Below are 13,887 nucleotides of genomic sequence, written 5' to 3'. Positions count from 1 at the left end.
TCATATGGACCTTTCTCAATCCACAACTGTAAACTGACGCATCATTTCATTTCATTGTATTTAGGACTTCACTGCCATCATCTGTTTAAACCTAGTATTGCATGAAGGCACATAATGTTACTTTGATTTGGAGCAAAAAAAAAATGCTTTAATAGAAAAAAGTAAAATAATGTAAAATGGAATAGGAAAAATGTTCTAAATTTTCAAAAAAATGACATTTTAATTTAATTACTGCAAATTTAGTGCCTGAGAGAATTAGGGTGTGTGTTCTCAAGCGATAGTAATATTCAGCCACTAGATGGCATATATTTTGCTGAGCTGCATTCTGCCAGTGATTTCTGTTCTGATTGGCACCGTGCATTGGTAAGGACTGTGCGTGTGTCTATGTGTGTGTGTGTGTGTGTGTGCGCGCGTGCGTATGTGTGTGTTCACATTACTAAACAGCCCATGTTACAGTTTGACAGCCATAGGTGCCAAGCTCACAGTAGATGTGAATTTATTCTCTCATCCCACACCACCTCATTGCATTAGGCAATGCTTCTCTGCTTCAACACTCACCAGTGTGGGACTGATCTCCTGCAACCCAAGTCCTAAAATAGCTTAATCTGAAGCACCAGTCGAAAAGCAAACGCCTCCGAACAAATGGTCTCTCTCTAATGAAATGTGACTTCACCACGACCATGGAGGTCAGCTACCATCCCCTCTGTTTGTCTTTCTGTATTGCCACCATCTTCCATTTCCCCTTTGTGTATCCAAGCCCCCCGTTATCATTTTTATACATATTTTATGTTCTCGGAAAATGTTTGCCGTTCGTTCAGGGTTCATTGAACAGCTATTAATGTCACTTACCGCCATGCGCCGCGGGCTCTGTCTGCAGGGCAGGAGACAGTACCAGCGCTCATCTGCTTTATGTCTGATGAGATTTGTGTACTTTAAGTAAGGAAACGAATGTGTTTCCAACCCAAACTTTAAAACCTCCCACAGAAATGTGTTCAAATAACTGCTGATAGCTAAAGACCAACAGTGTATACACGCACACACACACACACACACAAACACACACACACGCACCACCTCGTTCATTGGTGGTGTTGATATATGGGATCAGTACCACGAGACCTAATGATTTCATTATGGTCGCAGTAATGTGCTGTAATCATCCATAGATTTTTCTGAATAATTTCTTAGTGGCTAGCGTAAGGTTTAGTTTGTGGCAGAAATAACTATTGTGGTAATGTTATGCTTTGTGTTACTTTGTTAGTTCATTGTGTGGTTGTTCATTGAGTAGTTGTAGTATGTTTTGCTTTTAATCTGAGTAGAGTTAGCTGTGTTTCCATAACATCAATGTTTTAGTCACTATAGCAGTGGCCTTTATTAATTAGCTGACTGAGAAGCTCAATAGAAGAGTGACTTCACAGCTGCATTGTTAAATTATCTGTTTGTGGCGCTATTTAAGAAGGGCCTTTGAAGTACAGCAGCAGTCACATTCAGACAAAGATTTGGTAGACGAAGACAAGGGTGTCTATTTCAGGGAGTGCCACAGTGTGTGTTATTATTCTAGGTCGACACAAATCTCCTTACTTAGTCCTTTATTGAGGTTGCGCTTACACTTATTTTTTTTTACCCAGAACTGTTGCTCTCTTAATTTTAGTGGATGCGTGTATGTTCTTTCATTTTAAGTCTGGATAAGGACGTTTCCTAAATGGAAGTACAGCAAGCAAGTGAAGATGCAGATGCTAAATGTGGAAAACTTCAAGGGGAAGGTGCAAGACACATTCACACTTAGAGCAGCTGGTCTCGCTGTCTTTGTGTCTTAAAAAAGAAGAGTGTACGTGAATGTGCTGGAAGGGGATTGTCACTGATTTTTTTTCACTCATTATCCACCATTTGATTTGCACACAAGTGAGAATGTTGTCACCCACCACCCACTGGTTAGTGTGGGCCTCTTGTTCCACAATACTGACAGGATTAGCCATCAATCTTTCATTAATCCTACTCATGCACTGACCTCACAGGAACCTCCTGGGTGTAGCTTTGTTTGTTCAAAGCACTAAACGGACACCAGGTGCATGCTGACTGGTGCAGGATCAGGGACTCGTACGCTGCTGTTGGCTACAGGGGACTGGTATGCCGTTGCTGGCTATTTGTGGGAATACTCAAATAGATTGGGGCTTTTTCCCACTTTGGAACACCTGGTAGCTCCCCCCTACACCCCCACCCCCCTCCCCCGCCAGCGGTCACATGGTTTCGGCCCTGCAGTCCACAGAGTGAGCTGTGCAGCCAGGGCATTGGACGAGCATGCAGCATGTGCAGCTGTGGCTGGGGATGTGTTGGCAGCGGCTGACCAATAGGGGCACTCTTGCACAATGAGACATGGAAAACCCCACCATTTCCTACACTGCCCTCTAGGGCCATGTGATGCAGTAGCACCTGAGCCAATAGGCTTTTTATAGGTTTTTAGAGACCAAAGGTTTTCTTGGGAATATTATATAAAAAAATCATGAAAAAACAAACATCCCGTGTTTGTTTATTTACTCTTTTTTAAAATATTGGCAGCATATCGAGAGTGTTGACCAATTTTGAGAAATAAAATTGCTACATAAACTCATTATTTGAGGTGTTCTGTTCTGACAATTAAGATTTTGATGAGTGAACAACATTATTATGAAAAATCGCCTCAGAATTCTGTCTATTCACATTGGAGTGGTCAGTGCTGCTTGGCATTTCAGGGTGTGGGTGTTTTATAGAAATGAAGACACAGAGCCGATCTTAATTATTAACAATTACACAAGTGTATTTTACTTACGCAAGCAAATTTGTTCCTACAGTTCAGAAAGAAAAAAAAAAAAAGCCACCGTCAAGCTGTTGGGACATTTATGTACAAAACAGCCTGCTACTAAGCATTCTTTGTGAAAGTACAAAAGACTAATATGAGCAGCTGAAAAGCATGGCCAGATTAATACTGAATACGCAACATCATTACAAGTATCAGGTTAAGACATGGTTTGAAAATCATCACAAACTATATAAGACACAAATCAAACACTACAACCTAGTAAAGATATTTAGCGTAATACTGTTAGCGTCGTAACTGTTATATCGCACATTTAAGAAAACAGTTGACCCAGCAAGACAGTCGAAGTGTATAAAAAAAAAGAAAAAAACAAAATACTTTTGAATCCGTAAAACTATTACCATTTAAATGCATAACCATGCCACAAATAACATCTAGAGTCACGGTCTTTACCTACGTTAATACAAGTTTGGTTAAAAAACAATGCTGCAAGACTAGTAACTGCACAGAGATTCATCTCTGGATTGAATAAAAATGCACTTACACCAAGAAAGAGCTCACAATGGTTCAATAAGTGCACAAAACTAGCTTTTTTGAAACACTGACAAAACAGGTATTGTCAGGCAACAAAATTATGAGACACTGTACTGCAATCCTATAGCAGTTATATGTAGGCAAGACAGATCCAAAACATCAAGTTTGGTCCATAATCAAGAATAATATATATATTTATACTTTTTTTTTTTTTAAGTGACATTTAATGTCGTTTAGTAAGTAGCTTAACAACCAAGTTTTGTTTCGTTCTATGTGTGATATCCTCTTTTTCCCCATTGAGATCGAAGGCCACCACAGGGATGCCACCTGAACTCACCCACACTTCAAGATTTTTTCAAAATTTTAACTGGCAGAAGAATATCACCCAGATATTACCACTGAGATGTGTTTTATGATCTTATGAAATGACCTGAAATCGAAGTGTCTGAACATATATGTATATATTTTATATAGAGATATATATACAGTGCAGAATACTGACAAAAAATACTTTGCTTTTAAAAAGTCTTGCTTGAAACAAAGAAAAAAAGAAAAAAACACTGTAAAAATGGTATTTGCATGTGACTGCATGGCTTGGATGGAAAAGCGTGGTTTTATGTACAGAGTCTGTCCGAGGCAAATCCTAAAAAAGCCGATCTTTCTGAAAAAAAGATTCCGTATCCTGCCTCCTTTGACCTCATAATCATCATCATCACCTTCATCGTCATCATCACAATAATAAACCTCCTGTGGAATTACCATTTCAGTAATTACTTCCCTTCACTTTCACACAAACTGACATTTTCAAAGATCAACGTCAAAGTGCCATCGCAGACTTGACATAGTTGGTAAACAGCTATTTTCTCTGGCGGTTACGCCGAGCTACAGTATGACAGTATGAAAAAAAGTCACTTTAAGGTTCTTTTTTTAAAAATCGCTGGCAATCTTATCCAATACAGAATTTGCTGGAAAAGAATCTGTACATTTATACTGTTGATGCTCATCAAAGGGCAGCTTGTGTTATTCACCTGTAAATGATACCTGTAAAAAGTCTGGTCAAAATTTGGTCTTTTAATCAAAAATGTATTTGAGTGAAGCCCTGAAAAATGAGACCTTTTTTAAAAAACATACAAATCAGTTACACAATGGTGAAAAATGCGATAGATACACATCACCCCACCTCCAGACCATCCCACCCACCCCATCCCTCCAACATGACCATAAATAAATATCACCAGGAACACTCAATGACATTAATAATTAAATGGTAAAATTCAGCAATAGTTAGAATTAGGATTGTAAGTCACTCGCATAAAAAAATAAGATAAAAACAAAACAAAACAATTAATTGTCTCTGAAGTGAAAAGCACTGGTGCAGTAGAAGGAGAAGAGGAACAAGAGGATGAGGAGGAAGAATAGAAGAAATATGTAAGTGTCATCCCCAGGAGCGTCGTCATGGTGACCTGTAAGCCCCGCCCAGAGACAATCCTGAGAAACACTCAAAGCTCAGTGAAGGACATTGAACCCAAACCCACCCACCCGCCCCATCAACCCCGAAAAAACGAAGCAAAGCAGAGACAAGCGTGCACAGGAATGTGAGTGTTCATGTGTGTGTATGCGTCTGTATGCGTGCGTGTGTGTGTGTGTGTGTGTGTGAGTGTGTGTCTTATGTGTATGCGTTGAGTCGCTCTTTGGAGCGAGTGGAGTGGATGTCGTGGAGTTCCTGTTCCTCCTTAGATTTGATATCCTCGTACTTTTGCATCCTGCATGCATCTTTCACATAAGCCCAGTTGGCAGAGAGCACCATGAGGTAATGCACCTGCAAGACACAAGCGTTACGGACAGTTAGCGGCAAGCCGACCGCGGACGTAACGCACATTAGCTTAACCACACATTTAGAAAGAATTTTTTTTTAAAAAGCAAATGTAGGCACATATTAATAGGAAATACTGTCCAGCTAGCACACAGGTTATTATCCATTAATTTATAGAAACTCGGGGCGGGGAGGTCGAGTGCATTAGTGTATTATAGCATAAAACCGGTTATGTTTTCGGCGTGTCAGCAGGTTGCTATTAAGGGGAAACGGCAGACCGAGCCGAGAGTCAGTGCGCATAAAGCCATTGAGCCTGCAGTTAATAGAATCGTATAACTCAAGACGGCATTAAGAACATCCTAGCCTCCCCGTCTTCCTTAAGGCCACTCTTTTGGTGAGCCTGGGAGTCTTGACAGTTAAGCGTGTCCTGAGCTGTCCCCCGGCACGGCGGTGGAGTTTCCCCTTAGAACCGCGTGCAGTATTTCCCCAGACTGTGGGACTTCAGGGCGACAAAGTTTCGGATCAGAACCGAAACGCCCGCCACCTGTTAACCGGCGAGAGACAACGACAGGAGAAAAGAGAGATTACTGAGGCGAAGCGGGCTCCGCCTCTCTTCATTCAACATCGACGAAACAACGCCACGAGCTAACATATGTTGGGCCTCATTGATCGGATTTTGAGAAACTACTTCATTCAGCTCAGCTGATCAGCTCAACCGTCGATCATTTAGCAAAGCACTTTGACACGCCTTTAGAAAAATGTGCCTTGCAATACCTTTCATGGCCACAGAGGGGTGTTTTGGAAAAATGCACATACTTTCTGATGCACAAAGATGTCCAAAAGGTATGATGTAATTAATTTAAAAAATGGAGAAAAAATCTCACCTGTTTCAATATATTTTTCGCACGCGCACACACACACACACATGCATGCACGCACACAAACATACAAATGCATATATTTAATACTTAATCCACATCAAATGTATATGTATAAACAATTCACATATTATGAAACAGCGTATAACAGAATCAAGCATTATGTCCTACATATGCATCTAATACTAATTACCGAGGAAAATGACACATGATACAATATTTGCACGCGCCAGTCTATGACATAGGTGTAAGTGGGGAAAGAGTATTTCACGCCCTTGTGTTTCTATGAAGATCCAGCAGGTGGCGATAAGCGACACAGCTCTGAACCAGGGCTGTGCTTCCAAAGGCAGTGGCTGCTCATACACCCTCCGGCTTTCATTGCCCTTATCAGCTGCGAGGCTCTCCTTTCAGCGTCTCCTCACCTCCACTCTAATCTCGGTCAGACAATTGAAGGATGCTAAACGGACAAGATGCAGGATCCAGACAGAGACCAAGCACCTGCTGTAATTTTAACCCGGTAATTCAGATCAAATCACTGTGACTGTGGATTTTTAAAATCTCTAATTTTATTCTGAGTTGAACAGTGAGATGAAACTCAGAATAAAATTTGGCCCAATCCACAGTGATGATGATTTAATCTTATATATTGTATGGCTTCTGACTAGATCCAATCAGAAAACATGAATCAGTTACTCACCACTGGTAATATTGCATTCAGAATGCAAGAAATGCAACCCGGGCTTGCTGATATGCGACCTGATACTTGTGGGAGTTTGAATGATAATTCCAATCACGTTGTATCTTTGTTATGGATACGACGTGATTGGAATTATCACCGGAACACAAACCCACAAGTATCAGGTCACATATCAACAAATCAGGCTTGCATTTCTTGCATTCTGAATGCAATATTACCAGTGGTGCGTAACAGGTTCATATGTTCTGGCTTCTGATTGGATCTAATCAGCCTGCTTCTCAATCCCTGGTTGTGGACAGGATATACAATCACAACTTTGTTACACATGGATTTTGAGGGGTGCGTCAATTGTGCTTATGCACTTAAAACCTAAGGGCACTGCTTAACAACAGCAATTAACAAAAATGGTGCCTATTACATTCTACTAGTCAGGAAATACATCTTACAAATCATGCATCCAGACTTTCTAATACTTCCCCTCCTGTTAAACCAGTCCAGTTTTATTGCTTGGGTGATTGGGTAAAAGTTACCTTCTTGTTTCCTCCAAATATTCTAGGCAAATTTGATGATCGTTTTGAAGAATAAAGATTGCGTGCATTCAAGGACATAATCAATTATTTGTAATTAAGTTCTGTTGCCTGTCATCTGGACACACCTGTTTACGCTGCATTCCTTGGTTATTTAATCAAATTAAGGTACATGGACATTCTTGCTGCGTATTTGTCAACATCTCATTACTGCAATTACATGTCCGTGACTAAGCTTTCGTTGGACATGGATAATAATTGCCCTACTATATGCTCTAAGACATCCTGATAAGGGCATATTCTGAATGACTTCTGCTCTCCATCAAGAGCCAATAGGATAAAAGGCCACACAAAAATAATACTTGCGGGTTTAAATCATTGTTCAAAGGTTACATTTTTGAATTGTGTTATATATTCTATAACTCTGTCTAATACCTTAGACACCAGGACCTGGAAACACAGGTTCTTTGTCACATTGTGTGTGTGTGTGTGTGTGTTTAATTATGAGCAGTTAATTTAATGAATGTGTAACTAATGTCATAATTTCCCATGCTCTGTATTCTAAATGTTATCACATTCATATTCATTCAAGCCTGCGGCTGGGACTAATTTAATCGAAATACTGACCAAACCTTATTAATTACCGTATTTATTGGCTTTATTTTGCAGTTAAATATTTATCGTTTTTGTCTTCCTATTGTCTGCGGAGCAAAAGCTTTGGAACAGGATATGGCAGGTGGATATGGTTTTCAGACACACTCTGCGGAAGGCTAGATATCAGCAAATTCGGGCTGATGAGGGGTAATGGAGCACACCGATGCGAGGGCAGCGCATTTATCACAGCGTGTCCATTTTATCCTTTAGGAGTTCAGAGTCATTTTCTCTCATATTTTCCACCGACTGGAATGAACAACGAGTGGCCAGAGAGACGGTAATTTCTGATGCAATAAATACATTTTGGTGAAAGGATCATTTTGCTCTGTTTGCGTTGCAGCCATGTGCAGGATATGAATTGATACGAAATGAACCGCAATCATGTTCCATTTCGCTTCACGCTCAGCTGCGGTCGAAAGGCTCTGTGAGACACCATTAGTTTTTTTTTGTTTTTTGTTTTAATTATCAGTTTTTCGTGTGTCCGTAGATTATTATATATATATATATATTTTATTTATTGCAAATGCGCTCTAATTAAAATCTGAAGCCATCATCTCTGACTGCAGACTGCCATCTCTCTCCTAGAAGATGGCTCCTCGCAATCACTTAGCCAGAGCCGTGTTTTCAACAAGCTCCTTTCTTCTCGCAGTTTCCATGGCAACCGCTCGCCGTGCATTCTCAGAGCCCAGCCTCTCTCTCTCTCTCTCTCTCGGAGACGCCGAGCGGCCTCGTTCCCCTCGCCGCGCGGAAACGTTTCCTTCCCCGCCCTTTTCTCTCTCCCCGGCGCGCTACAATGCAAAACCCTTCCCCGCAAACAGCTTACAAATCAGCCCTAATGTGGGCACACGAGCGCGTACGTCATCGTTAACCTTTCACCTGAAACGGGAGATTTCCCGCTACACAAATCCAAACAATGGGATTACATTTTCCCCCGCTACCAGTGCAAGATACCTACCAGGGCCTTTTTTTAGCCTAGCGCACGTTCCATTAAATAACACGACATAATACATTAACCGCATAATGGCAATTGGGTTGTCTCCAGTGTACCACTGAAATCATAGACTATCTTTATGTGTTCAGACGGGTGTGAAATATGGGAGCGCCTGTACTATCACAGGAAGGCAGTGGAGGTGCACCAGGCTGCACAAAGCTGTGGAGATAAAGGGGGTAATGAATTTTCTGGGCACTCACCATGGCAATGACCGCCGCCCCTGCCCCGGCCAGGGCGCAGATGAACAAGTGGAACGTCAGGTCCAGCTGGAAGATGTCCAAAGAGAAGGGGAGCTTTATTAGTGATGGGGGTAAGGAGAGGGTGACACACCAAAAACTCCATACATCAGTAGTGGTGGTGGTTCGGGTGATGAGGATGAAGAAGGAGGAACACAATGCAATAAATCACATGAGATTAAAGGAGTATCCACATGACCACAATAGGAATGTGATGCCCTAATGTATGACATACTAATGTCTAATATTTATAGTTTTAATATTTAGTGTACTTGGTGTAAATGTTGGATACAAAATTGCATGCTCCAGACATTCTCAATGCATCGCAATCGATCAATGCAGAGCCGTGACTGCCATACTGTAAAAAACGATACAGGGAAACCCTCGGTGCTATTTTAATATTAAGGGAATGCATTATGGTTGCCAAAAGACAGCAGTGAAAAGATTTTACTGCCCACCGATCAATTACATTTAACAACAGCGGCTATAAATCTCGGGATCACAGGTGCTTAGCATAAATGGATGCACTCCAAGTCTTGGAGTTCATTATAGGGAAGGCTAAATGGAACATAGATGAGGGGAGAATCCGCTGTGCATTTCCCGCTGACCTCGTTAGATTCGCACATCTTGAAGAACTTCTCAGATCCGGTGCAGACTTTCTTCTCCTCTCCGATGGTCACAATTCCTGAAAAAAATAAAAATGCTACAGTGAGCCTGTGCTGTGTGCTGAAAGCCCCCTGAAGCAAGGAGGGTCCTATAGAGCAAGACCACAGATGGCCAACACATCATTTCCGTTAGAGCTACTGTGAGTCATGTCATACAGCAGACAATATAAAGCGAAGTGCAATCTAAATACATAGGCATGGACATACAGTGCTAACATGAAATAGTCTGTGTATGGCTGTCTGTGTAAGTCCTGTCACTGCCCCTATTGGACCCAAACTTCATAGGAACGTCTTAGTTTGGTTATTTAAATAATGACAGAAACCCCACAAGCAGGGTTATTAAAGTGCCGTTACAACAGACCGTGACAAATTCACTTACAGTATAGACCTGTGCCAAACCGGAAGTAAAGCAGCCATGTACAGAAATGAAGTTCCTTTGTGGTTTAACACCAGGAAGCTATCTGTCTGTTAGAGTCTAGCCTGAACCTATTTCATGAACCCTGAGCTGAACCAGAAAGGAGAGCAGTGGGACTGTGGCCTGCTGAATACCAAACAGTTCTTCATCACAGAATCTGAGGATATATTTATTCATAATCAGTTAGAAATTGGCTTTGGGTAAAATCCCAAATTGCACCAGGGTGTACCGAATTGGCGTAGATCCAGGCAGAGGTTGGCCCCCTCGATGACAGTGGTGTTCTGGCAGATGGTCCAGATGTTGAAGTACATGAAGACGGGCAGGGAGGTGAAGGCAGTCACTCCCAGCCAGGCCAGCATGAAGATGTACGTCAGCAGGATGAACTGGGGAGGAGGCGGGGAAAGAGAGCTGTCACTCACACACCTGTCTGACCGTGTCTGACTTAACACAAAACAGACATCGTGCTAACACTGCTAACACGTCCCTCCTCATTCATACAGACCACATGCGTAACTGCCAGCCATAGAAAGAACTACCACTGACAAGTTTGGGATTTTCTAAATGCAAAAAAGTCGAGGCATCATCAATAAATTGTATTAATGGTTATACTTCTCTGTTTCAGCCAATTATATGTCTGAGAATGCTTCTCTCCATGTAAATCTTTATTTATGTCTATAATGGATATAGTTGAAAATGGCAAAATACTTACATAGCATATATCATAAATAATAAAATAACTAAACATGATATAAGAAGTTACATAAACAACATTCTACATATTCCAAATTAAAACTGGATAAAAGTTTATTGATGTAACGTTTCAAAGGCAGGAAGTAATTTATTCCATTTCATTTCCCTCGCATCCTGTCAATTCATTTATTTATTTACATATTCATTTATTTATTCATGTCCAGTCATGGTGTTGAGTAAACGCGCATTGGCATTCACAGCCGTTGGCACGCGTGACGCCACTGACCCAGGCGCTGACGCAGCGGCCGCAGGCGGTGATCTTGAAGTCTCCGTACAGGTCCCGGATGGCCCCGGTCGTGAAGAAGCCCTCCACCATCAGCAGGATGCCGTACACGAAGAAGGCCGCCGCCACGCCGTAGATCACGTACTTGAAGATATCAATCCTGAGAGAGAGAGAGAGAGAACAAGAAGCACATTCAGGAAAGTGTGCTGCAGGAAGTTCCTGTTTGTGCAAGTTGCCTGAATAACCTTAAACCAGGCATGTGCCATGAGGGCCAAAATGTTTTAACATTGCATGGCCAGGTTCTCTTCTTAATTACTTAATTTGTGATCCTTTTGAAAAAAATCAGGAGCCACAGCTGGAAACTGCAGTCTTGTTGAAATCGATTTACTGTTGTGTACTGTCACAACGATCTATCAGAACAAAAACCAGCATAGACACTGAATCTTGAGTTGTGCAGCCCTACCTTAGACCTATTCCAGTACCTGACTCTAAGCGTAACTTCAAAACTGCTGACCCCAAAACCCGTCATAACCCAGTTTTCCACTATGCAGCAGTGATACAATATGGGCTTGTAGCTATATTCAGCACGCTCATTTTGCTACATTGTAACTATACAGGTAAATTGTCTATTGCATATATGTAAAAAATAATCGATGCAGCAAATGAAATGGAAAAATGAATATAATAGCGCTTTATGTGGAATATGGATGGGGAAAGCAAGTCGAGTGCTGTTGGGTATAATTTGCCTCCTAGGTTCTTTCAGCAACTTGGAAGAAATGTTTCCATTTGTTCCATTGCCTGGGTTAATGATTGGCTTTGATCCTCTCCCACCCTGGTCCTTCGCTCGTGTAATTAACAAGACCACTCAGTTTCGCAGGGTGGATTCATTTCCAGAGCAGAGCCAGAGGACATTCAGTTGTGGGCAGGCAATTGTGAGAGAGCTGCCCCCTGATGCTAAACCTATGTAGAGTAAAACAGAGAATACTTATTAATTTCATGCACACCCGGGCTAACCACCTGATCCAGACCTGTGCTAATAATACTATCCAAATCTGTACTAACCATCCTATCCAAATGTGTGTAAAAATGCTATCTAACTTGTGCTAACCGTCCTATAAAAATATGTGCTAGTAATCTTGTCCAACGTGTGCTCATAACAATTTCTAGCTGTACCCTAACCACATCAGTGCTGAATATTTAAATTTGTGGTCATTACATTGTTGGGTGGTAGATAATGTCAGGACAGTATAAAAATCAAGACAGTGGCAAAAAAAAAAACTAACCAGACACACACACTGCTAAAAAAACAGGAAAATAAGACCTAATAAACAGTCACATTTTCCCATTTTAAGACCTGCCAGGCACTTGTTGGAATGACGCTTACAGAATTGACAGTGTGATTAATGTAAGCCACTTCCTTCCCAGACGCTGTCCATTTTGTGAAACAGGTGGTACACAAGGTCTTTCGATGCTCACGCCGCATCGCTGGGGAAAAACCCCAGCTCACATATCGGTAAATCCACGGTGCACGCGGGTCTTTGTGTGTGAAATGAGGAGAGCGTTGTGACAGGTGAAGAGCTGAGCGTGGCGGGGGCGGGGGCGCGGTTCTGACACGGCGTCCCGCGGCTGCCACGGCAACGCCCCGCCACTCTCAGCTGGCGGAGTTCCGGCGAGCAGGTGTGGCCCGGACGCCCCGAAGGGATTTCACAGCGCTTAATGCTCCACGCGGGAACCCCGCCAAATCAATACCGGAGGCGCACGGAAGAAATGTCACGGAAAAAAAACAGACACTTCCAGCCTCACCCAATAAAAAGTATCCACGACCCGTGAGGAGGGCGTAAATACATTTTCTTTTTTATATTTTGTTAGCTGTACCTTTGTACCTCGGTTTTTCAGGTCACTGTGACATTTATCTGGGTGGATGGTGTGATTTGATTCTTGTCTGCCATCAGACTCACTGTTTATCCGCTTCTAAATGATGGCCGTGCATGGATAATCACAGTCAACCAGCCCCCGGTCCAAGTGAAACAGATGATTTTCTAATATGGCTGTCTGTATAATCAACAGCCTACAACATTTCAAATGGAAGTTGAGTGATTTGAAAGCAGTGGCAGTCCACTGAAAGACAAAATATAAACTGAAAACGAACTGGGGTTACCCCAAATAAGACAGATCATAATTTTAGCCTATTTAAATTCCCTTTAGAAATCCAGTTCAAAGAGTGAAAGCAACAACATTTAATGACTGACTGTAAGCTGAAGATGGATGCTTAGGAACTATATATACACCGATACTGAAATATCTGTCCTGGCACTAGAATTGATGTCCATTGTTTGATATCCTGGACTGGAATTCAGTCTGTTGACTGAGGGGGGAGGGTAGCTATTAAAAAGAGGTAAATTCATTGTTTAGGTGCCTAGTGTAAAGACTGGGCTGACTGATAATTGTTGCACCTGCTTGCTATGTGTTTGCCTAAAATAAAATGTGTGGGGTGCTATTCTTCACACACATTGGGGAAGGCAGATGCTAAATCATCCACTGGTGGGTCTGTAGAGTGCTACAAAACCTTTACAGAAAATAATTAAGCACACTCTGTTTTATCTAATATATATAAAGTACACATGCACAAGTAGGTTTTTATCAATTTTAAAAAGTGAAAGATTAACACAACCAGCAATGCATAAATAACGAGCTGTGTGATCAGAATGTT

At 41.7% G+C, this 13,887-nt stretch overlaps 1 protein-coding gene across 3 annotated transcripts in view; it reads right to left on the bottom strand.

The window, feature by feature from the left end:
- Positions 1-2,769: 2,769 nt before the first annotated feature.
- Positions 2,770-13,887, bottom strand: part of gpm6ab (glycoprotein M6Ab) — a 57,892-nt gene continuing 46,774 nt past the window's right edge. For 2 of the 3 annotated variants that reach the window (XM_064335091.1, XM_064335090.1), the window contains exons 3-7: positions 11,181-11,337; positions 10,434-10,587; positions 9,733-9,809; positions 9,089-9,154; positions 2,770-5,147 (exon numbers count right to left, since the gene is read on the bottom strand). In XM_064335091.1, the coding sequence (XP_064191161.1) occupies positions 4,995-5,147; positions 9,089-9,154; positions 9,733-9,809; positions 10,434-10,587; positions 11,181-11,337 (607 nt within the window). In that variant the 3' untranslated portion in view covers positions 2,770-4,994. Of the gene's footprint in view, positions 5,148-5,169; positions 5,686-9,088; positions 9,155-9,732; positions 9,810-10,433; positions 10,588-11,180; positions 11,338-13,887 lie in introns of those variants that run through there. The other variant, XM_064335093.1, reaches the window with a different exon arrangement.

The sequence above is a fragment of the Anguilla rostrata genome, chromosome 5 (assembly GCF_018555375.3).
Source record: "Anguilla rostrata isolate EN2019 chromosome 5, ASM1855537v3, whole genome shotgun sequence".
In the NCBI taxonomy this organism is placed as follows: Eukaryota; Metazoa; Chordata; class Actinopteri; order Anguilliformes; family Anguillidae; genus Anguilla; species Anguilla rostrata.
Note: the sequence above shows the minus strand (reverse complement) of the source record. Positions and strands in the feature narration are given on the sequence as shown.